The 23,501-nt window shown below is 42.3% G+C and overlaps 1 protein-coding gene and 1 long non-coding RNA gene across 7 annotated transcripts in view; one reads left to right on the top strand and one right to left on the bottom strand.

The window, feature by feature from the left end:
• Positions 1 to 23,501, bottom strand: part of SETBP1 (SET binding protein 1) — a 267,217-nt gene that overhangs the window by 195,761 nt on the left and 47,955 nt on the right. For 5 of the 6 annotated variants that reach the window (XM_075079765.1, XM_075079764.1, XM_075079761.1 and 2 more), the window contains exon 3: positions 20,168 to 20,251. The exons of the other annotated variant lie outside the window; for it this stretch is intronic. In XM_075079765.1, coding sequence (XP_074935866.1) covers positions 20,168 to 20,251 — 84 coding nt within the window. The remainder of the gene's footprint in view (positions 1 to 20,167; positions 20,252 to 23,501) is intronic. 6 annotated transcript variants of the gene reach the window in all.
• On the top strand, positions 6,334 to 20,017 carry LOC142050720 (uncharacterized). The gene is made up of 3 exons (XR_012658115.1): positions 6,334 to 6,414; positions 7,125 to 7,271; positions 17,942 to 20,017. It is a non-coding gene; the product is annotated as an uncharacterized LOC142050720 (long non-coding RNA).

Genomic DNA, 23,501 nt, shown 5'->3' with positions numbered 1-23,501 from the left:
GTGATTAAAGAGAGGATAAACAGCAGACCTGTGCTGGCTTTTGGACTTAACCACTAAAAACAAGGCATGAAAAACGCTGAAAAAGCAGTGTGGGCACAAGGACTTGCTCATTTATCTCCCTGAGAGAGGGCTGATGATGGGGAAAGGGCTGGAATCAATGCTAAAGACAATCAAAAGAGCACAGAAACCCATCTGTGGTCGAGGTGTTCCCAGCCGGCTCTGGAAAAGGGATCTGAGCTACGCGGCCCTTCTCACTCCCTCTGGAAACACAAATGCCAGTAGCTCAGCTGCTGACTTCTTTTACATTTGGACATGGATGACATTGAGTGGCATATCTTTAACAGCTCTTGCTTTTCTAGTTAAGCATTAATGTTTAACGAGATCAGCCTGCAGTTACTCGTTAGTGTGCAGTGCTCCAGCTAATTAATACATCACTGGGAGAGCTGGCCTGCAAAAGGAGAACGAGCAAGTGCATTCCTGAGGCATTTCTCAGCCTTCAGAAAAAGGGGGGGGGGGGGGGGGGGAAGGAAATATGGGCAAAGGGTTCTTCAGAGAGGGGAAAAAATAAAAGAGTTGAGCCCTCCTAATGTTTGTGTAGAAATACTCCGCTGACTTTCTACGAAGGGCTGTCTCTCACCACGCCAGCATCCTCCCGATAAAAGATGAGTATGTAGCCCACAAGGAGCGGTGCTGGAGAGGCAGCTCAAGTGTCAGGAAAACACTTTGGCCCTGACAGCCACACACATTTTCCAAGCAAGAAGAAACAAACAAACCATATTCTCCTCCCTGCTCCTGCTAATTCCTCTTGCCAGCTCACCTCCTGCAGCGGGGGTCACAGGGAGATCAGGAAAGTCTTGTCAGCACCTGGCTTGAGGCTGCTCCATCGCATTTGGTGGAGCTGATACATGCTTAACAGACAGGCATTTTTTTTAGAAATAATATGCATTTCTGCAAATTCTCACAAATGTAACGGCTTTCCCATAAATTCACAATTTATAACACCTAGAGTCACATTACCTGCATCAAGCGATAATTTGTGAGCCTTGCTGATGAAGATAAAACCTTTAAAATGCAGCTCCAGTATTTTCTAGCATTTCAGAACCCAGCAGAAAACCTGAAAGACCCTTTTGTGGTTCCCTCTATTCAAATTTCAGCCCAATTTTTAAACCAGAGAAGTTCGTTTGGAGCTACTGAATGAAAAATAATTAAAAATCTGGTGTCACTCCTAAATAATGTCTTAGAGCCTAGGGTTCATTTTTTTACAGCTATTTAGAACCTAAAAATGAAAACCACAATTGTCTCTTTTTATAGGAAAAGGCAGCTACACTGTAAAACCTCCATTTGCATGTGATAAGAAAGAGCAGTTGGGTTCATCAGAACAACTAAGCATAAAAATTTGTGGTTTAGTTTTTAGACATTTAGTCTTGGGAGTGTTGTAAGGAAGCAGAGATGTGGGCCAATATACCTATCACAGATTTAGGAAGAGGACCCAGCTTTTACAAGGGAAGTGTGTTGTAGCTGCCAACATAGAAGTGATAGTTATTTGGCAGTGAATCATACCCGCTTTAGGATTAAAGATCATACCTATATGCGAGCCACTATCAACAGCACTATAATTGGAGTTGCTAATACTGCTAAAGTCAAAATATTGGAAGATTGTGGGCCAGGCTTCCTGGAAACACTGAATTAGCTTTAAAATCACACAGATTAAATCTTATTTATACACCTTCTGAGTTTCAGTGAATTTATAATTTAAGCCTCATCACTTATTGATGCTGCTGCAGATGTTTAAAAGGAAAAAAGAAATGGGGAAAACCAAACCATTGCATACCTCACATCATAACACTTAAAAATCAAAAGAGCTGCCTATGCAGGTCCCAAAACAAAACTCAGCCTGTGCAAGCCAGCATTTTTCTGGTTCCATGTTTCCTTCTACTCCTGGATCCAGCTGAGTGCTAAGTGGATAACGTAGGCAGGAGGTAAAGATTCAAATGTTGATGCTCGAACAAACTGAAAGGAATCGGCAAAGTTAGGAACTTTGGCACAGCAAGAATGAGTTTTTCATTGCTGCATACCAAGTTTGCTGAGACTCAATGGAAACTGTGCTCCACCACCTTTTTTGTTACTGGGTAGATGACAGCTGGTATAGAAGGACTATTTGCTACTATTACTGGAGATGGAGTGGAGAAGGGAAGTGAGATAGGAAGAGAGAAGTGCGTTGTACAGAAGGGAACAGCTGAAAACGGTGCTTTAACAGTAAACGGGATTCTCCAGTATGGGATATGATCTTTGCTTAAGCTATGCTGTGAGCATCTTTTCCATAGCAGCAAATGTAATACTGGGGGAAAAAAATTCTAACTGGAGTGGAAATACTCATTAGACAATTCAAGAGCAACTACATTATTTAAGAAGATCTAAATTAATTTACTTTTAATTTGTTTTTATTTACTTTTTCTTTTAGGAGACATGGTAGTGTTGGGTTGACGGTTGGATCTGATGATCCTAGAGGTCTTTTCCAAGCTTAATGAGTCTATGATTAGTCTTAAATCTCACAGACACAATAACCTATGTAGGTAAATATGTCCACACTTGGATGCAAACCTTTTTTTCAGTAATTTTAGGACCTGAATTATTGGAATAAATGTAATCTGTTACCATGATCACTAGTGGATTTCTCCTGGCCCCAGCCTCTGAGATAAAGTAGTTGTGCTACCTCCGTTATTAGACAAAAGAACTCACTTAGAGACAAACTCCAGGGTGACCCAGCAAGACTGGAGACGAACAGAGTTCAAATATGATTTTCAATGGTCCAGGAAAGACTTGATTTAAGCAGGGGAAAATTTGTCTCATAATCTTAGGTAAATAACAAAAAGTGAATATGAGTATGAAACAAAAAAACTTCATAATTATTATGGAAGAAATTCAAGGGCTCTTGTTCAAATGAGATGCCACTGTACCGAGTCTTGAAGAAACACAGGTCAAGAGACTTGGAGGACCTGAAGACTGGAAATAGTAATCTACTTCTAACTCCCAGCTACTGGGTGCAAGTCCTCTATCACCCAGGTGGTGTGCACGTGGGATGAGACACAACAACACTCCTGCATAGAAACCCAAGTAGCATGCTGCTCTTCAGCCACTGATCATTTCTGGAACCACCATACCTGTCCATGGGGTCAGTGACTCATTCTTCCGGCAATCAACTGTAAATGAATTATCAGTGACAGTAGGCAGATTGAACAAAACCAAAGAACTTTCATGTAATCCTACACACATTTAAAAAAAAATTTTAAAAACCAAGCCAAGAATAATGGATAATTCATTCTCCCAGAAAACTCATCCACAAACCTGCCTCATCGTCACCTGAAAGGATGGAAAAGAAAGGAAAACCTAAACGCACATCTATCAGTACTTCACTTTGACCTGAAATTGTATCTATTGTGTCTATACAACAGACAAAGGGGAAGCCTTCACCTCTGCTGACGTCCTGACATTGAAACTCACTTGCTGCCTTCCCTGTTTGTTTGGTTTCTTCCCATCATATTGCTGTCTCTGGAAAGATGGCTGGACTGCCACTGCCACTCAGGAAAAGCTCGTGCCAAGGAGAAGAGGAGACAGCACCCTGGGTAGTGCCCAGCATGTGGGGCCACTTCATCTCGGATCTTCCCATCACTTTAAGGGCTGGTGTATAATGGCATAACTGGAATAGTTAGGGCATTTTGAAGATTAAAAGATAAAAAAGTAAGACTCATCTTCTCCAATTATAAAATCAGCATGGTTTTAGTGACACACTGAAAATTTCCCTCCTCTGAAATTAACTTGGTGTGAGTCTGGCATGCAGGAGGGGAAGTTTCAGCTCAAACCTCTAAGTTGCCGCAGCCCAAACAACTAAATCAGGGACTTATCATGGGAAGTGACAAGCAACCTCAACTATAAGTGAGGTCATCAGCTCCATCTAAACACTCTCTTTGAAATATATCTGCAGGGGAATAAAAACAGGATGGCAAATGATTCAGGACTAAATAGTCTGACATATCCTGCAATACCCTTTGCACTCTCTTTTTGATTCCAGGAAAAGCTGGGAAGCTGAGTAGCGGCTCCGTTTCCGTTCCCTTTTCACCTCCCCCCAAGAAGAGCGACTTTTAACCTTATTATTTATATTACCCTTACATCTGTAATTAGGCACTGCACAAACATGCAGTTGGAGGGAAGTACCTGCCTCAAGGAGCCTACAGATGGGCAGAGGCAGGGGAATGGTTAGACCGGGAGATAAACCATCTTGCTCCATGTCACAAGGCAGAGCCAGGTGTATGGGCCAGCTCTCAGCTTGGTGACACTAAAACCCTCCTGCGGTGACACAGAGCAACCATGCGCCCATCTCCATACCGCCGTCAACATCTGCCTGCGGCAGCAATCGTCCATCTGGCTTTCCAGGCGAGGGAGGTCAAGCACGGAGAGGGTGATCCAGACCCCTTTCTGCTGGGTTGGATGCAATTAGCTGGAGTCATTAAGGCTGCCTTCATGCCTTCATTATAGCCATCATCTCTCCCATGAAGCTCCTTCTGTGGGCGATGGGCATGCTCTGCTCTATCAGGGTCTTACCAAGGCCAGCCAGTTTAATGGGGGCTTGGTAAAACAAAGACCAAATCCAACTTCAGCGGCAGCTTTCAGATTTTTATTTGCAATTTTTTGCAGTTCTAACCTTTTTTATCTCTCCTCCAATCTCTCCCTTTGTAGGCATATACTGTCCTGATGGGGCCCACAGGCTGAAAAACTTTCAACCCTCTGCAGCTAGAAAGCAGCAAGATGTTTATTTTCTTCCTCTTTTCTCAGACTTAATGAAAGCTTTTAAACACAAATGGCTGGAGATTCACACCTTGGATGCAGAGTATATCTGAATTCACTAAAAGCTCTTAGGTTTCCTGTCACCCAGTGAACATAAACAAAGCCCACACACCCCCTTGGAAACTATGAAAAAACACAAAGAGCTAAAACCAGCATTGAAGACCTTTGGCTGACAGGTTGAATAACAAACACACGCGCGTGTACACATGCACGCACACACCTACCTTGCTCACGAGTCAGCCCCTGCTTTGGAATGTGTAATACAAGCACAGCAGCTGCCTATACCACTAATCTAAGGAAAAGGTCAAAGAAAGGTATGTATCCAGCATTTGCTTTGAAATACCTTATAAGTAGAATGTGGTGGGGTTTTTCCTTTCTGTTGTCCTTCCCATACTTCTCCATGGCAGGTTCACGTTCATGCCACCAAGAGAAGCAAACAGGTTTGCCTCTGATACTGAAGATCACTTATATAGTCCTTTGAACTGGGTCATTTGCAGGTTGGTTGTGGGTTTTTTTTTGAGCAATCAAGGAGGGAAAGTATGATTTGTTTTGGACAGGGAGTTGTTTAAATATTGAGTGAAATGTAGTTGTAGCTGGTTCTTGGGAAGGATAGTGGTGATCTTGAACGAGGAAGAGATGAACCCTTTGATATTTTGAGGTCAAAAGCAATCTAATAATGGAATCAAGTAACAGGGAAAAAAAATAGAAATCTTAAAATTGCATTCAAGGAAAAAGTCTAGATTAGTGCTGTGCAGGGTAATCCTCTTTGTGAAAACTGCCTCACTCTTTGAGACAGCGTTCATCAAAAATGAGCATTATTCTCTAAACACCCCTCTAGCAATAATGCTAGAATGTGGCTTTTCCCTTGCTTAATTTCTTTATGAAAGTGAAAGTAAAATAGTAATCTTTATGATTCATATATTGATATCAAAATGATAGAAAAGAGTAAATTCACAAGAATTACTCTGTGAATTTGCCTCAAAAGAGTTCCTTCTCCACCCCTATTATTATAATTTTTTTGTGGTAGATTATTTTCTAATAGGATTAGCATTACCCTCTTGGCTTCTGTGTAAATGGGTGAGTTCACCTTGCTATAAGCTGTTTCAGCTGGAACAGAGAAAAGAGAATTCTTAAATCCTTGAAGTTTTAAAAAAAAGGTCTCCTGATGGGTTATTCTTCCCATAGTAGAGACATCCATATTGGCATCCCTCATGATGGAAACATTCTCAGCAAAGTCTATCCCAGATCCAACTGGTTAAACTTTAAGGAAAAGGTCTTGGAAGAACTTAACTGGATACAAAGCTCTTGTCTTGTTATATGATAAAAATAAAATAAAATTAAATTAAAAAAGCAGCACACTTGAGGCTCAGCACTGCCAAAAACTGCTCAGATGTGCTGTCTGGATCTCCCCTCCCCCCATGCTCTTCATCATTTCTACGTGACAAACCTACCCGCCTTCTTTTCACTCCTGCCCTGTTGTTGCAAGTGATGCCTTTTCGTGACCCAGCTCTTCCAGGAAAAGGCTTCATTTCATTGCCGAGAGAAATGTAGAAGGGTCCTTCAGAATGAAAGGTAAGATAAGAAAGCCAACCTATTCCATGAAGCTAAAGAGCAGCTCTTCCAGGGGAGGCAGGCCATTTGCATGCCATTTGGGTTCACTAGGAGAGATGCTTCTATTCTTCTCCCAGCCTGCCTCCCAGTCCACGAGCGAACACGGGGCTGAAGAGGAGAGTCTACATTACACTCCAAATGCGTTACTGCTCCCTGTGCATTGCTACAGGCCGTCAGAGTAAACCTGACAGCGCTTTGAAGTCTGTAAACTGATTCCTAGGTAACTGCTTAGAGTTTCTCCCCTCCCATGCCCCAAACAGCTTTTCATTTGATGTTCTGGCACAGAGCTAATCTGAGAAAGGATCAGAAACTCGACGCTATTGACAGTAGTGACAGGAGTGTCTCAGTGTGACAGCTGATTGAGCCTGTCTCGCATTTCACTGACAAACTCAATTGCTCCAGTAAATCGAGTGAAAGTCAATACAGGCAGCTCCTTCTTGGGACCTGAGTGGGCCCCCCCTCCTTGAGCCCTCCTGGGGGCCCCTCGCTGCTGCTGTCTTTCGCAGGACCTAGCTGAGAGACCCCATCCCTGTGTGTGATGGAGACATGGACCCACAGTTCATCTGGGCTTAAAGGGCAGCAATGTAGCATTCACCCTAATCATATAAAGCTTGGTTTATCTTACTTCTCCTCCTTCACCTTTGTTCCTTTTTTTTTTTCCTTTTAAATAGAGGCACCTTCTGGAAAATGAAGTTTCATCCTAAATTCTCAGTCCAGGCTTATGCCGTAACAGCCAGGCAGTGTTGGAGGTGCAGGAGCTCAGTGTTTGGATGGCCAGCTGACCCCAAGCAATGCCCATGTGGCAGTGAACGTTGCAGGTAAGAAAAGAAAATACAGGCCTGTCTCTCTTGGCTTTCTCTGGTGTAAATCAGCAACAAAAGCTCTCTTCAAGGAAAAAAATCTTATAAAGGTAAAAGAGGTGGGAGGAGAGGCTCAAGCCTGTTGCAGATGGCAACCTTGTGTTGGCGGTGAGTAACCAGGCAATTAAGTCGGTGACTTAACAGGCTTTTTCCATACTTTAATTGTGAAGCAGGGGTGTCTGTGGCTCACAGCAAGCAAACCACAAACCAGACTAAGCACCAGGCACAGGGAACCTGAATTTGCGCAGAAGAGAGCGAAGGGAGAAGGGCTCCATGGTGAGGAACATATGCAGGCTACTGTTTGCAAATGGAAATCAAAAAGGTTGCCATTACCAATAATGAAGTGTGAGGCTGGCGTGGTTTCTGTCTCTCAGATTTCAGCACGGTTTATTTTTATAGAGGCAGCTTCCTTGTGCAAAGTGTTGGCAAACAGGCTGCTGGCAGGGAGTCGGGGAGGGAGGAGGGGGAGGACAGGGCTTCTTGGGGAGGGCACAGGAGCCTTTCCCACCTGCTGGGTTGGAGCAGTGAGCTGCAGAGATGGAGCTCCAGGAGAGAAAAGTGAAATTTCATAGAGACAAATGGCTGAACTATTAATCTTGTAGACGAGTGTAAGGGAAGATGCAGGAGCAGAGGGAGGGAGAAGTAAAATGGTGCTGGGCAGGTACCAGGAGCTGAGAGGGCAAGGGTTAAAGACAGCAAGCTGAAAGACAGAGCTGTGCAAATGAAACAACAGGCTCTCTGCCACGTGGAGTCATAGGAGCGAGTAGCTACAGATGTCCCTACCTAAATATATTCCCCCATCCCCAAATTCTGAGAGCACGTCCAGCTTTGCCTCCACTTATAGCTGAGGATATAAAAGCTACACTGTCCCATCTGCCTTAAAAGAAATCAACTTAAAGATTACAACACCTCCACCCCAGAGTTACTCTCTGGTGCCAGGATCAACACATAGACGGCCTGCCCACCCTGCTCCCACCGCTGCTCCCTGGCAGCTCAACACCTCGGAGCTGAAGCATCCTGCAGGCTTCCCTCCCTCCAGGCTCTGCACGGACACGTGTTCTCCCAACCAAATGACCTCATCTGGACTGGATTGAGCCCTCCAAGTCAAAATAAATACAGCATATTGGAACTGGCAGTGATTTTCAAAGGTTTAAGTTGGGTCCCTCTCAATTTTCACTCAGCACTTTATACATTTTGTCTGCTACAAAATGGGAGCATTTTATATTCCCAGCTCCGATACATATTTTATGAACCTTCAGAAAATCTGCCTCCTATGCAGTTAATATTTTGGTTCCAAAGCTAACTGGTTAAAATGCATATTAATAGATTGGGCATGGAAAAAAAAGAAGTAAAAAAAAAAAAAAAGGCAGGTGGGAAATGCTGGGGAAGAAAAATAGCAGCAATGTTTGGAATGGCTCTGCAGCCAAGACAGCAAACCTGGTCTTTTTAATGGGACCACCCAAGTGAGCAAGACCTTAAGCTCTTACTCACGTGTGCTATGTTCACCGCAGTGTAATTCAAAGTCCAGAGGGGAGTTAGAAAAAGTAATAGTGGGGTTTAATAAGGGCTTAGCAGATGACAGAAAGTACTGGGTTCACACCAAATTTCATTCCAAAACTTGCCAGCAGAGTATCATGTAATCTCAAGTCCAGTTCAATAAACACAGGAGCAGGAAGATGGTGCTGCTGGAACAAGCTGTCACTGCCTGGACTTGCCAGAAGTCAACCGTTGTTGATCAGCTTCTCCTCAATATACTGTTGTGGGATTTTTCTGGACATGAGTAACACCACGTCCTCTAAACATATTCCTGACTTCCCAAGAAAGAAAAAAAAAAACAACCCACAAACCCAAAAATCTCCTCTGAAGGCTGCTTAACAGAATAACATTTGAGCTTGTGGTATTTTCTCCAAAAAGCAACCTATACAGGAAGCCTTCCTTATTTTAAAGACATTAGTTAATTCAACATCAATCCTTTTTGTGTTATGAATAGTTCAGTTGGGTTGGCTGAGTCAGGTGTAAGGTTCATTTTCAGGTGTAATTAAAAGTATTGCTGGTGAGGAAACCGTATTTATGATGCTCTAAGTGCCAAGATAAGACAAACCAAGAAGTAATAAAGGAGAAAGAAGTTTAGAAAGCCACTTGAAATAGGAGAAGTGGATGGAGATAACACAGATCACCCAATGATGGCAAAGCTGGGTTCTTAGATTACCACGCCTGTTGCTTTCTCCAGTCTAGCTGAAACACTCCCGTCAGCAAAAGCCAATCATTAGATTTAGTGATGGCATCTCCAAGGACAGAGCAATAGTCATATGCAGGATTGGCTGTATCAGTGTCCTTTCTTTCTGGAATTACACTGTTTGTGTCCTAGGGTGGAGGGGGACAAATGGGAGGGGGAGAAGACAGCAAAATCTGGTGCCCAACATGAAACATTTAAGCCCTAAACTTCTGTGGAAATATGATCCTACCCTGCAGCATTGTTATTTTTTTGCCACAGAATTAAAAAGAAACACTTTTCCTGGTGTCACTGCGGGCCACAGAAGATAAATCCAAATGACAGGGCTTAAGTTATGAATATGGGGAATTAGAGATGAGAAGTAAAGCAGCTTATAATGACTCTCCCATTTGCTCTTTGGAATACAAACTTCATATTGATTTTGAAATGCCCTGTCTTTTTCCTAGCAGCTTCTCAAAAATTAAGCTTGAGAGTTTGTTCGCCTTGCAGCCTCTTCAGCATGATTTGATAACGATAAAAAGATAATACAAAATACAATGCAGGCTGTAATCATCAGGAATCATTCCCTTGTTTTCTAAGTACAACCAATGACTTGTAGGGAGAGAGATATTTCAATCATCTTCCTTATGAAGATAGCTGTGGTTCATCTCAAAGCCTCCATTCCCGACACAATCAGTGGAGGGAGGTATGGAAGCCTCTAAAACACTTCATTCAGTCAGTCACATAAAGTCAAATCATAGAAGTGTCCTGCAAAAAGCCTACAACAGCTCCAACCTTGCATCACTGGGGAACAAAAAGCTCATGGAAGGTGGCTAACATCTCCTGTAATTCAGTTTACATGGATACTCAGGCAGCCTCAGGACACTTACCCAAGTCTTGGCCTATAACACTTATAGACAACACAAGTATCTATATCCAAATAGAAACTTTTGCACCATCTCATCATCACATGTTTTCACATGCCTACAGGTCACAAGGTAAAAGACGAAGCAGCCCAGGGGGTATTGAGAAAGAAATAGGGTGGGAAAGTTAATTTTATCATCTTTCTGACCCCAGCTTTGGGGTAAGGTAATCACATTTCTGACTCAGTTGCAAAACATTTTGAGCTCTTTTTAAATGCCTTGACATCAACTACCAAAATGGTCGTGATGGGCATCTTTGGTGGGACAGAACACAGGGCCTCGTCCCTCATAGTTTTCCCCTGTTTTCTCAGTCTCAGTGTCATGCAGCTAGAGTCTAACCCATTCCGACAATGCAGTGAAATAACTACGCTGTCAATCAAGTCACAGCCTTGTAGTGGTAAGATTAAGAAGGAAAACTGAGGTGAAATAACTTGGCTAAGTTTTCAGAACAGATCAACATTGGAGAATGAGGGATGATTTCCTGGTTACCTACACCAATGCTCAGCTGCTAGACTGATCCTGCTGCCGTCCAAAAATGAACTTCAGTACCTGAGGAAGGACAGTGAGGTTTCCTGTGGCTTTTCGTTTTCCTCTCCATATTTCTTCTCAACAAAAGATATTAATATTCGATCATTCCTGTATGTAAGATACAGTTGCTAAAATGGTTTTGCACTTAACAGACTCCAGTTGTAGACTAAATTGATGACACTTAAAATGTGCCCATGAGCCATAGTGGAATGATCCCATTACAGCAGTGCCTTAGTAATGTTGTGTTAGTTAAGGTTACGTTGTCTGGTTTTGAGGGTTTATAACCCAGCTGTGAATATATTCTCCAGACTAGAACCAGTTGCAGAGGGGATTTAGCCCTGCAGTGAATCACATGGCTTTTTCTTTTCTTTTTTCTTTCCCCTACCTTAGATCAGATTTTTGTCTGGTTCTTTTTAAGATACAACATAAAAAAAACAAAGAATAAAACATGCCTCTGTCATAATGCTAGTAGGAGCCATGTTATCTTTCAAGCTGGTGTTAACCTACCTCAGGCAAGGCCTAAACCATGCTAATATCCAAGTACTCCCCCAGTCTTTAACACAAAGGATATCCGTGCTGCTTTCACTGCTTTATAAAGAGAGCTAAGGTCTTATGGGAATTAAATCACACATCTGGTTGTGTAGGAAACCTGTGGCAGACTGAGGGACTGAACCAGCATCTCTGAGGGGTGAGCTGACTCCACAGACACTGAACCACTTCTTCTTCCACCTATTATAAAGACTTTCAAACTATAGCTTGAATTATTTCTCTCCTACACAAGGGATTTTTTTCTTCTACAAAGACCACTTTGGTAACAGTTTTATTTGACAGAGCTTTCTGAGTGGTTTCCAAGAGGTAATGTTTTAAAACCTGATTTTGATGTATATAAGGAATCTTTAAACCCAAGGTATACGGGTGTCTTAGGCTGCTACTGTCTCTCACCAAACCAGACTCCTATGAATGAACAAGAAACTCACCAAGTGGGATATAGCAAAAGGTAAAAGGATATGAGGAAAAAAAGGGGTTTTTTAGATGGAGCAACACCAAAAAATGTTCCTATCAGCATGGTCAACTCAACAGGAGAACAGGCTTTCATGAGAAAATCAGGAAAAGTCATCATCTAAGCTGCTGGAAAATTCAACGGAACATATTTTCCATGAATAACCACTGTCATGACTGAACATTTGTTGAATGCAGAACAACCATATTGGGTACAATTCCAGACAGATGACCTGCTGAGATTTAGGACCTGAATTTCATCTTGTCTTGACATTGACTCTGGTACAATGTGAGTAAAAAGAGGGTGCAAACTGCCACCATTCTGCCTGGGCAGCAATTTGCACCCATGCTGAGATAGGCGTGAAGTGCTCCACAAACTTGCAAGCGCAACACTCCAACCAACAAGCAGGTCCTTCTCTCCATCTGCCACCCTCCACAAAGCCTTTGCACTTTCCTTGCACCTCACAGCTCTCAGCAGCTCTGAGCAGGCCCTTCGGTTTGCATGAGCCTCAGTGTAGATGGGATCTGGATTCACATGGCATCTGTCATCTCAAAGGTGGCTGACTGATGCTGACCTTGCCATGGTGTCTTCACACATTGGCATCTGCTAAGGGGAAATGGGAACAAGGCAGAGTGGGAAAGGCAGAAAATGCAGCCAGAATGTCAGAGAGTGATGGGGAAAGATGGTCCTTACTATATCATAATCAAGGGGACAAGTTCAAATCTTGACCTATGCCTTTCCCTCATCCATTTGCATGTTGTCGCTGCCCTGGTTGAATGTCCTTGCAGCAGGTAAGCTGTTAACACATAAGGCATGGCACCGCTTGGAGTGGTCAGCAGTGCAGCTTCTCTCTTCCAACTTTCTCCCTCTCTGCCCGTGTAGAAAGATCATTGAAAACAACGAAATAGTTATTAATGGTCCCTTGGATCGCAGAGCCTGAAATGACATGAGACAGCATTTTCTTCAGCTACTTTAGTTGTCTTTTAGCACACTGCTGCGTGTTTGCCTTTAAGGAGTATAAATGACTCTTTCAAATTCAGGATTTGAGGCTGACAATGACAATTGATAACACTAATTTTTTCATGTGTGAAGCACTTTTCATTCAGAGGGCTCTCAAATTGCTTTTCAAAACCATACAGCTTCCCTTCATCCACCACTGAAATGAACCTACCTCCGAAGTGGAACAAAGAACCCTTCAAGGCAAGGTGGCAGTACACAGCAATTTAGGGCAGGAAGTGAAGAATAATGTGTCCTACTGAGGGCGCAGGGTCAAGTCAAGTTGGCAGAATATATTTCCTGAATGAGAGCCTGGACAAAACATCATCACCAGGACTTGCACGCTCCAACTCAGGAGGGAAATTGCCATGGGATCATCACTCACTAGAAAGGTCAGAGCCCTAAGTTTTACGTCTTGAACAGGGCACCATATTAGAGCATGCATTCAGAACTGTCTCAAAAGAAGAAAAGCAATTTGCTGACTGCCATTTCTGAAGCCTTTCCTGCAAAAAAGGGCACTATGAGTTTTTTGGTCCGCCCCTTCCTGTAGAAAGGAAAGGCTCTATTGAACTTCAGTCTACACTGTGCTACCCTTTACAGGAAGCCCAACCCATTTTGAAATGAATATGAACTGTAAGAGGAGACCACAAGGTGGGAAACTCTTGAAGTGAGTACATGACTATTCATAAAATGAGTGAGAAAAGGAAGTAAGTGATTATAAAAGGTCATTAGAAATGTCAGCTTACCAATGGCATTGTATGAACAGAGGTGTAACCCACTGCAACACAAACCTGTTACAGCTGAACTTGCAAAAGACACCCGTATCGTCAATCTCTTTTGTTCAGAGGCTTACATTTAGGAAGTTTCTTTCATAACATCATTCCTCCAAAAGTTACATAAATCCAAAGAAAGAGGACTTACCCACCCAACTTCCATTTCACAACTGCTTCAATTCCCCACAGCAGATGAAAGAAACCAAAACACTTTGCCAGTCACCAGGATCACAGATACTTAGCGACAGATTCAGCAATCACCAAAGCACAACTGCTGTATGAATTTGGGAGGTCCAGAGAAAAGGCAGCTGGTGACTCTTTCATTCAAATACCTCTTGTCCCCAGCCAGATTCCGTTGAGAGGACGAGACTTCAGCTTTGAAAAAAGTTTTCTAAGGTTAAATTTTCTACAGCATTTTGGTTCATCAAGTGGAACTGTTTCCCCCTACAGCACCACCAAGAAGAAAATTGTGGTGGGTGACTGGAGAGGCAAACGTCGTCCACCTATATGAGACCAACACTCATATCATGGCGGGAAAAACACTCTGATCTGGCATCAGGAACAAGATGAAGAATTATTATACGAGTAAGCATTTAGGAAAGTAAAAGATTAACTGGTGCGATGAGCATAATGACAGCACTACAGGTTTGCTTTTAACAGGTACCAGTGCTGAAAGGGATGTGTTTATCAGTTGTGCTGTGTGTAACAGTTCCCTGAGATCCCAAAGGACTGGATGATCTAGGACAGTTTCCTATAGTCCTGTGTTCCTTGTATGGTCACCTAGCCTGCTTTATTCAATAAACAAAATATTTTTAAGCATGCTTTACTGCCCAGACACCTCAGACATTTAATATTCTCTCTCTTTGTATTTTACGTCTTGTTTTAGATTTTTAGAATCCAATGATCTTTCAATCAGAGATTCAAACTCTGCCATAAACTTGGAGGAAGAGATGGTGGACAGCATACCTTCACTCCTCACATTCTCTCCTCCTGCTTTCTTCCACCCATGTACTTCCAAGTTAGCCAAAGTGTTCATTTATTTTTATTACCCTTACTTCTTTTTAGCAGAGAAAAACATTAACCACGGGGGTGTTATCCAGACTTGCTTGGATGGAGTGCGGGAGCCTTTGCACTCCCTCATTTCATGCTTCAGTGAGCTTCTTGCTGACAAGTGGAAGAATGCAAGGGAGAGCCAGCAAAGCTAAGGCAGATTCTCCGAAACCTGGTCTCAGCCCTTTGCTACACCCTCAACAGATATTACAGCTGCCAAAGGAACTTAGCTCCAACAGAGTTCAGGCCAGGCCAGTTAGCTATTTAAAGAGGTGATTTTATTTATATACTTTTTACCCTCCTTCCCTCCCCTCCAAATCCTCCCTCCTACCCCCATTTTAAGATGGGAAATTACCAGTAGCCCTTGAGCATGTAAAATTTGACAGCGGTTTACCAGATAATTTTTATTGGTCCCTTTGTCTTTGCTGGTATTTTTATTCTTCACAATAAATTTCAATAAATTACTTCAACCATTAAACAACATTACTCCCACAACAACTTTGGCAGAGATCAAAAGACTGTGGCAGGTTTGCTCCAAGTTTCTACTGCTACCTTCCAGGTATCGAAGAGCTAAATGGAGACAAAAGACACTTTTCTTTTTTTTGCTCTTTTCTACAGGGTTTTGTCCTGGATTTCCATATAGTCAATGAAAACATTTTAAAAAGTAATTAAGATGGATTTTGGTGTGTGGGGGATTGGGGAGATTTGTTTCAATCCAGTACTTAGGTCATTGTGCTTTTGCTGAAATAATGATGGCATCCATTGACAGCACTGCCTCACCTTCTTAAAAAGAACCTGTATTGCTAGGAAAAACAGAACAATTCTGAATTAAACTACTGTCTTCTCTCAGCAAACCTCTGGTGGCACATGTAGTAAGGAGATAAATTTTGAGATATGTATATACATACATACAGGCCTGTAATCTCCAGTTCATTGACCTAGAGAGAGAAGATGGAATCCTTGCAGCTTTGTGCTTGAGGTGAACAATGCTGCGTGCCTCACCTCGACAGCGCACTGCTTCTTCATTGAATCCAGAAATCTTCAAAAAAGGTCGTTGGTTTCAGGTCTACTTGCTACAACAGGAGTGCCAGAGAGCTAAATTCATCTGCAGTCTCGTCAGCTGTTGAAACCTGCCACAACTGCTAGAATAGACCTTAAAATCTTATCCTTGCAAGGACAGCAAGTACATCAGATTATACTAGGATCTACCTAAGTTTAAAAGAGAAAATCAAGTCGACAAATGAAAAAGCATCAGAGGGAGTATTTAATCTCCAACACTGATTTCAACCTTTGGAAAGAGGCAAACTTTCGGGAGGCTTCAGGGGAAAGGAGGACACTCAGACGAGTCTGAAGAAGCTCACAGGGGAAGCTGCTTATTTTATGTCTGGAATGTGGACCATGTGCATCTATTTTTAATTTTGAACCGAGTCCCTCTGCCTCCTGCCAGAAGTCCTGAGGCCGGTGCAACAAGAGCAGTGGCCCAGCCATCCCCGAATAGCTATTACTTCTCAATAAAAAACAGTACTTAGGCAAGGGATGAGGTTACTGTCAGAGGGGGTCATGATTAATAGTGATTAATCTGATCCTTGCCAACACGAACTGGATCCACCATTCACTAAATAATTACTCTGCAGCATGGATACTGTTTCCAGAGGAGGCATACATTTGTCACATTAAAACCAAAAACAAACATGCAGAAGGACAGGAGGATCTGAGTTCTCACTAACACTTGAGCTCACACGAGCCACCAGAAAAGTTAAGCAAAGATTAAAAAGAAAAAAATCAGAAGGCAAGAGCAGTTAAACATTGATGAGCTGCCTACCTTTTGGGAGAAGCAACAGAAAACAAATAAAACTAAACCTCAAGAAGGCAGAGCTGCATGTGCTGAGAATACGGAGTGCTCTGCTCTTTCTGTTTCTCAGCCTTATGCATGTCTCTAATATGCGTGTTATTTGTCCACCTACTCATTTTACCTCTGTTTTTAAATTATATTTTACTTTCCCCAGAAAGTACACAAACTAAATAATTCCCTGAGAAACATCTTCCATGTTTTATGTTAACATACTACTTAGCACAAGGAAATCCTCATCCAGGATTGCCATTCTTATGCAACAACGCACCTCAAATAATAAGCAACAGTATAATAATTTATGGGGAGGCATAAATTACTGGGAAAATAATAACCACTCTGAAGAGCATATATGAACCTTACAATTACTGTAGGACGTTTGTGGTGCAGAGACTTGGTTCTGGGCCTTGGAGCATGGATGAATTTCACTCCCACAAAGCATACAAACAACTGGCAACTGTGGCAAAGGCAGCCAAGGACACAAGAGTTTTGCTGCCAAGAGGTGACCCTATTTTGGGACTCCTCTCAGTCATCCTGCTTCACCAACCTAAAGCTTCATCAAGACCTTCCATCGAGGATAGGACTCTAATTCTTCAGGGTGCTCAGCTGCATTTCCTTTGAGGATTTCAAAGCTTTTGTGGGATTTATATAGCACTGCTTCTCTTTTTGCCTCATTTTGTAGGGTTTGATTTGGACTGGGAGGCCACACAACATAGATCACCAGTCCCTTTCTTGCTCTGGTGCAAATCCAACATGAAGGTTAGGATCCTTGTGACTGTTGTGAAATCCCAGGCCCATGTGAGCCTGTTTGGACTTATGCCCTCAACAGTGACAGGGCAGGATTTACACACTGGTGATCTGCACCATGGAAAATACCATGCAGGTAGGTGCTTTTGGATGCCATACTCAGGGAAGCAGGTCTCAGATCAAGGAGGTTAAGATGCCTTCTCTTCTAGAGGCACATTGGAGAAATGCCAGTGAATTAAATCCCCAGCAATGGGGTAATGACTTAATTCAGCTGGGGATTTTCACTGGTGGGGCAGTTTGTCTAGGACTTCTTGCAAGTTTCCAAATTGCCTTGAAAAAATGGAAAAAAAAAAAAAACACAAAAAAACAAAACAAAAAAAAAACCCAACAACAAACCTTTGCATGGCACCCCCTTCCACAAAAATTCAGCCAAAATGTAGCTGGTTGGTCCCAAATCTTTAAATAGTTAATGGTATAAAACCCACATGCCTGTTTATGTGTGCTTTCATGAAAATGAAAACTAAGTTGCATTTTTCACAACACTTTACAGAGGCATCACAGGAAAACACAAAGCAGGACCAAAAGGAAAAGAGAAAGAAAAAGCCCCCAACAACAATGATGAAGGTAAATCGTTAAAATCTGAGACAGGATGCGGGAGGAGGGGGTAAAGCTCAGCAAACAAAACTAAATCCAGTGCAGTGTTTTTCCCCTTCACAAAGTGAAACAAGCTGTTCCTAAAATAATGCTTCCTTGGTTTTCTGGCAATTAGTGTCCTGAAGGATTAGCCTACAATCGTCGGCAAGTGTTTGTCTTTCCCAGCCAATGCCACCATAGAAGTCTGTGTTTATCTACAAGGCCCAGGGGATAATTTATAAGCTGAGCTGAGGTCCTGCATTCACAGACAAATGTTCCATGCTGCCACTCACCCCCCTGTACTAGTTTCCCCCATCCACAGCCTGTCCCTTGAAATACTGACAGGATCCTGCCAGAGGCACAACAAATGAGCTTTACAGCCTTTGGAGCAAGTACTTGCCCAAAAGTTTATGCTGGTACAGAAAAAAAGAGATTAATTAGAAAAAAAATTAGAAAAATTAGAAAAAAAATTAGATTTCAGGAAGTAACTGAATGCAAATAAAAATTTATTACTGTCCCAGAAAACATTAAAAAGAATGTGATTTTTTTCCCTCCAAAAATTATTTCTTACTCTATAATTGAAATATTGCCGTCAATGAGATTTAGGTCCAACACTTAGGGTTTGTTAGAGATCATGTTTCATAAAACCTCTTTGCAATCAAGGTGTTCCCATTTCATTTTTAATCACTAGTACAAGTGGTCTGATCCTGCTCTAGTCCTGCTGTAAATCAAGAGTGATTCAACAAGAGTACATCAAAATACAAAAGAATAAAATTGGTAAAAGTGTTTCATTTCTAAATTAATTTTCTTGTGGTGTGTTAGACCTGAACATGAGAAAATTAAGGTTGTATGTGAGAGAATGGGAAGCTATTATTTAAAGAAAAGTGATATGAATCCTTGTCTCGATGGCAAACTGATAGTATATCTCATGACAATGGACTTGTTATTTTGAAAATACTAATTAAAGAAGAAAAAAGAACAACAATGAAAGGCTCAATCCTAGAAAACATTTATGAATGTGACCAGTGTTCCTCACAACAAAGTCCACCACAGAACAGATAGATCTGTTCTCAGATCTTCTCAGACATTAACAAAACAAGTCTCAGAGGCATCGTTATTAATTAGGATTGATGAACATGCATGCTGAAATTTAAAAACATTTTTCTGCCTAAGAGTTCATCTCTTTTCCCATCAGTAAATTACTGGGAGTTCCTGGATTTCTGTGGACACTGAGTCTGCTTCAGGTCTATACCTTGTCACAGGTTGTTCACAAGGTACACCAAAGAGCAAAGTTATTTGATATCTGAGATCAGCTACTTCAGCCTACCACATTTAACAGTGGGTGACTCAATATTTATAAAAGTTTTTTGCTCAAAATGAATATTATTTCATCTTTGGAATGAATGATCTCTGGATTCAAACTTTACCTACAAAGCCAGAAGGCTGTAATAACTGAAAATTTTGAAAAGGACAAATGCATCTGGTCTGAATAGGTGCAAAATGGCAGGAGGCAGGACGAGACCACCAGGTGGCTGCTGTTCAGAGTGCAGTCCACCTTGCTTACAGTTACTGAACCCTACAAGTGGTCCCACAGACATCAGTTTAACCAATTTTAGAATAAGGGGCCATTCATTCCAAGTAATGAATATTGAAACCTGGCCATCAGTTTGTGAATAAATTTCTACACGTCTATAATGAGGAACCTCAGTAAAGAATGTTATTGTGATAGTGTCACTTCAGAACAAGAGCATGCAACAAACGGCACGTTTCTCTGTAACTACTTCCCATCCAGGCAGCTACAGTATGAGACCAAAGGTTGCATGCATTTAGCCAGCAAAAAGTGCAATATTCTTTAAGAAAGGCATTGCCTGGAGTGGACTTTTTATAAAGGAACAGAATTCATGAATAAATAAACTAGAAGGGAATAAGTCAAGCAAGAGCAAAAACAGCTCTTAGTGCAATGAATCCCTGATCTTGCTGGAGGGTTTTTCTTCAAATAACAAATAGAAGAACATTAATGTTGTATCATTGTCAGCCACACCAAAGACTCTGTGTCGAGGAACCCCAAATGCAACAGCACAGTTCAAATCAATCAGATGTTAACACGTTTTATTTCCATCAGTTAAGGTACACATTGACTGACCTGATCTGAGTCTTTCACTTGAGCGTTTTTCCCTTTTCTGCAACCACAACTCATGAGCAGTTTTGCATCTCCAATGACTTTTCCCTACAAGAGATAAGGCAAGAAAAACATCAGCACAATCTGAGCCACTGAAGACCAGGAGGCTTTTATTTATGACCACAAGCAGAGGAAGAAAGGGAGGCCTGTGGGCTCATCCAGCATTGCTGGGAGACACCCTTCCTCAGAGGGTAGCTCCCAGGCTGCCAAGGAGATATGCCCAAAGGCTAAGCATCACAGCATCAGGGATGTCACATAGGGGCAGAAGGAAAGCAAGCTGTGTAGAAAAACAGTGGGAATATGGGCAAGCCAAGCTGAAAAAGAAAAGGTTATTTTAACCCAGTGTTCTCATACACACACCTGAACAGGGACAAGCCTACCACGCTCAAGGAGTACAATTACTGAACTGGACTGACTCGAGGTAAAACTCATTCACCAGCATTTCTGTTCACCATTACCAAGTCAGTCCTTACTTGCTTCCAGTGGAGCTAGATTTCATGAAGTAAAGTCTACAGGTGTGGCTTGTCCTCAGTTAGACAACTGGTCCATATAACCAATGGCAGGTCCTTGCAAGGAATTCAACAGCCCACCCTCAGCCAACACTGCAGTTTGCTCGTGCAGACCCTGCAGTATCGATAACATGCTAGGGCCGACAGAGATTTCCAAAGAAACAAGGTCACCTCTCCTGCCTTTTGCCTACAGCCCTTATTTGGGAAATAAGCTGAGCTCAACCACCTCCTTTTCATTGACAACCCATCAGGTTGGCTGAATGTGATTCAAGCAGCAAAATCGCTCATGCTAAGTTGGTTCTTTTCCTGGGATTATTTGAGTCGCTTTGGATCTTCACCAAAGCATTTTTGGAGCTTATCAGACCTGGAAGTTTTGACAAATCACCATGACAGAAAGGGGCTGGGATTCAAGGTTTGGTCAAAGTGCTCCTTGAGCTCAAACAGTAGCAGAGACAATTGAGTCCCCATAAACCCATCACAATTACTTGCTTTCCCATAGGCACACACACACATATTGTGTTTTTTCAGACTTTTGCTGTCTGCAGCTGAAAAGTAAACACTGCAGCATCTGCTGGGCAACAGAGGGAGAATCTGCTTGCGTGCAGCCGTGGACAGTCATGAGATTTCAGCTGGATGAATTTATATGGAAAAGGAGACCTCAACATTAAAGCAGTTAATGAGTTTAGCCAAGTGGAAGCGCTCTGCCCTAAATGATGAGGAAGGGAAAGGGCACAATTAAAAGGAATTGCAGCCATTGCTCAATGTCAGGGCACAGCAGAGAGATGACCCTTGGTGGCAGGAATTACAAACAGACAGATAAACTTCTGGTTGCCTTGGGAGAGCCTGCAACCTGCCAGGTGTCGTGAGGTCTCTTACTTTGTGACCCCAGCACCTCACAAGTCCCAGAAAGGTCAGATAATGCGCAAAAATTATCTTTTCTCCTCTTTCCAAAAGAGACACTGGAGAAAAAAAGACACTGAAAAGGCTCTACCTACACCTGGCACCTAATCAAAACACGCAATGTTTGGGAGGCTGATTGCAGCCTGTCAAACTTCAAGGTTTTCAGGGGACTACTCCCAACTGGCAACCTCTGCCTGTTACTCCCATGTATCAAAGGTACTGTGCTCTTCCCCATTACTACAGACCTTCAGCAATTAGTGTGTAATCTCTTAAATTCAAAATCCATTCCCCAGAAAAAAAAAAAGTGATTAAACCAAAATTTAAAGTAATTGTATTAAATTATTAGGCTAGAGATAGGAAACTGAGGCATAGGGAGACACTTAGAGAGACTTGTCTATTTAACCAAAGGAGACTTTCTAGACACCCCCCAGTATGTGAGACAAGTTAGAGACAAAAAAGGACCTAAGGGAGACCCACACATTTCCTAAAAGGCAGCTGATGGACAGCCAGGATACCTTAGGGTGCCTATAGCAGCAACATACACCTATGTTTAGGAAAATAGATCCATACATGACTTGCTGATGGTCAGCTTGTCTCAGTATCCACCGTAAAGTCATGATATTGAAAAAGATACTCAAGCCCTTTTTACACCACAAACCAAGGAAAACCTCCCAGTTTTAGACCTTACTCTGGCTTCTAGGATATACTGCCATGCAACCTGAGCTGAGCTTATGGCAAACCACGGCCACATTGTCCTGTCTGGCTGTTAAGTACCACCAGCTCTTTTTAACAGAGGTGAATTGCAAGATCTTGCCCATAATCAACTGGAAAATCAAAAGCAAAGGGAGAATATGAACCTAAAACTTGACAGTTTTTCCTTTTTCCCTGACAGTACAAGAATGCAGGGTCTCTACCATTCCTTTAAAAAGCAAAGCAAAGCAATGCACTGGATGAATAATTCTATCTCCTTTTTCAACTGCAGATGCACCTCTCTTAATGTGCATCGCCTGAATTAGCTACTACCTCCACCTTTTTTTAGGAAAGCCTATTATGAGCAGATGCTTAATTTGGGGATAGGTGTCTAACATTAGACAGCTAAGTTGAAAGGCAAAAAAAAAAAAAAAAAAAAAAGCATATGGACAACATTTGCAGCCAGTCGCAACTCCATTCAAGAGCAGATGGAGGCCTTGTCATTCAGGGGTTTCCTTGCATACACCAAGTAGTTCACTGGGGATAGGGAAAGGGGCTTCTGTTTGGATGCTTCTGTCTGGAATCAGATTAGAAGAAAGCATGCTTTTCCGCAGCGCACGCCTTGTGTTACATTAAACATGCATATGCAACTTCAGCTTTTATTCAGCAATCTGAAACAGAGCCCTCCAGGGTGGGAAGGGTCAGTGAGTTTTTGTTTGTTTATCTGTATGCTATTTTACAGTTTCTAGTGCCCAAGGAGTTTGTTAAGAAATTAAAACACCTCACTGGGTCTTCCCTGCCGTGGTTGTTGCTTCCTAACATACCCCTCCCTCCTTCTTCCAGCAGCACCTGGTGCTTGCAAGGGAGGGAGAGGAGAACATTGCAAATAGTGCAAAGAGAGGAGTCTCATCTCACTGAGTATTAAAGACATTCAGTCTTAATTTATAGAGTATCATTTCTATGTTTCATGGTCTTTTAATAACAGGACTGAGGAGGAGCACAATGGTCTTGAAAGCTCACAGATATACTGCTACTAACACACTTGTGCCACCTGCTCTTGAAGTCATGCTCTGGTTTGGAAGCAGGTAGGCACAGGAATTTTCAATGGAGTAGCTTGCTTTGCCTTCTGCTGGCTGCCACCCATCATCAAGACATCTCCCTTTCCAAGGCAAAGAGCAGGAAGGTTCCTCGGCAAACAC

This window comes from Phalacrocorax aristotelis, chromosome Z, assembly GCF_949628215.1.
Source record: "Phalacrocorax aristotelis chromosome Z, bGulAri2.1, whole genome shotgun sequence".
NCBI lineage: Eukaryota > Metazoa > Chordata > Aves > Suliformes > Phalacrocoracidae > Phalacrocorax > Phalacrocorax aristotelis.
This window is presented reverse-complemented; position numbering and strand designations above follow the sequence as displayed.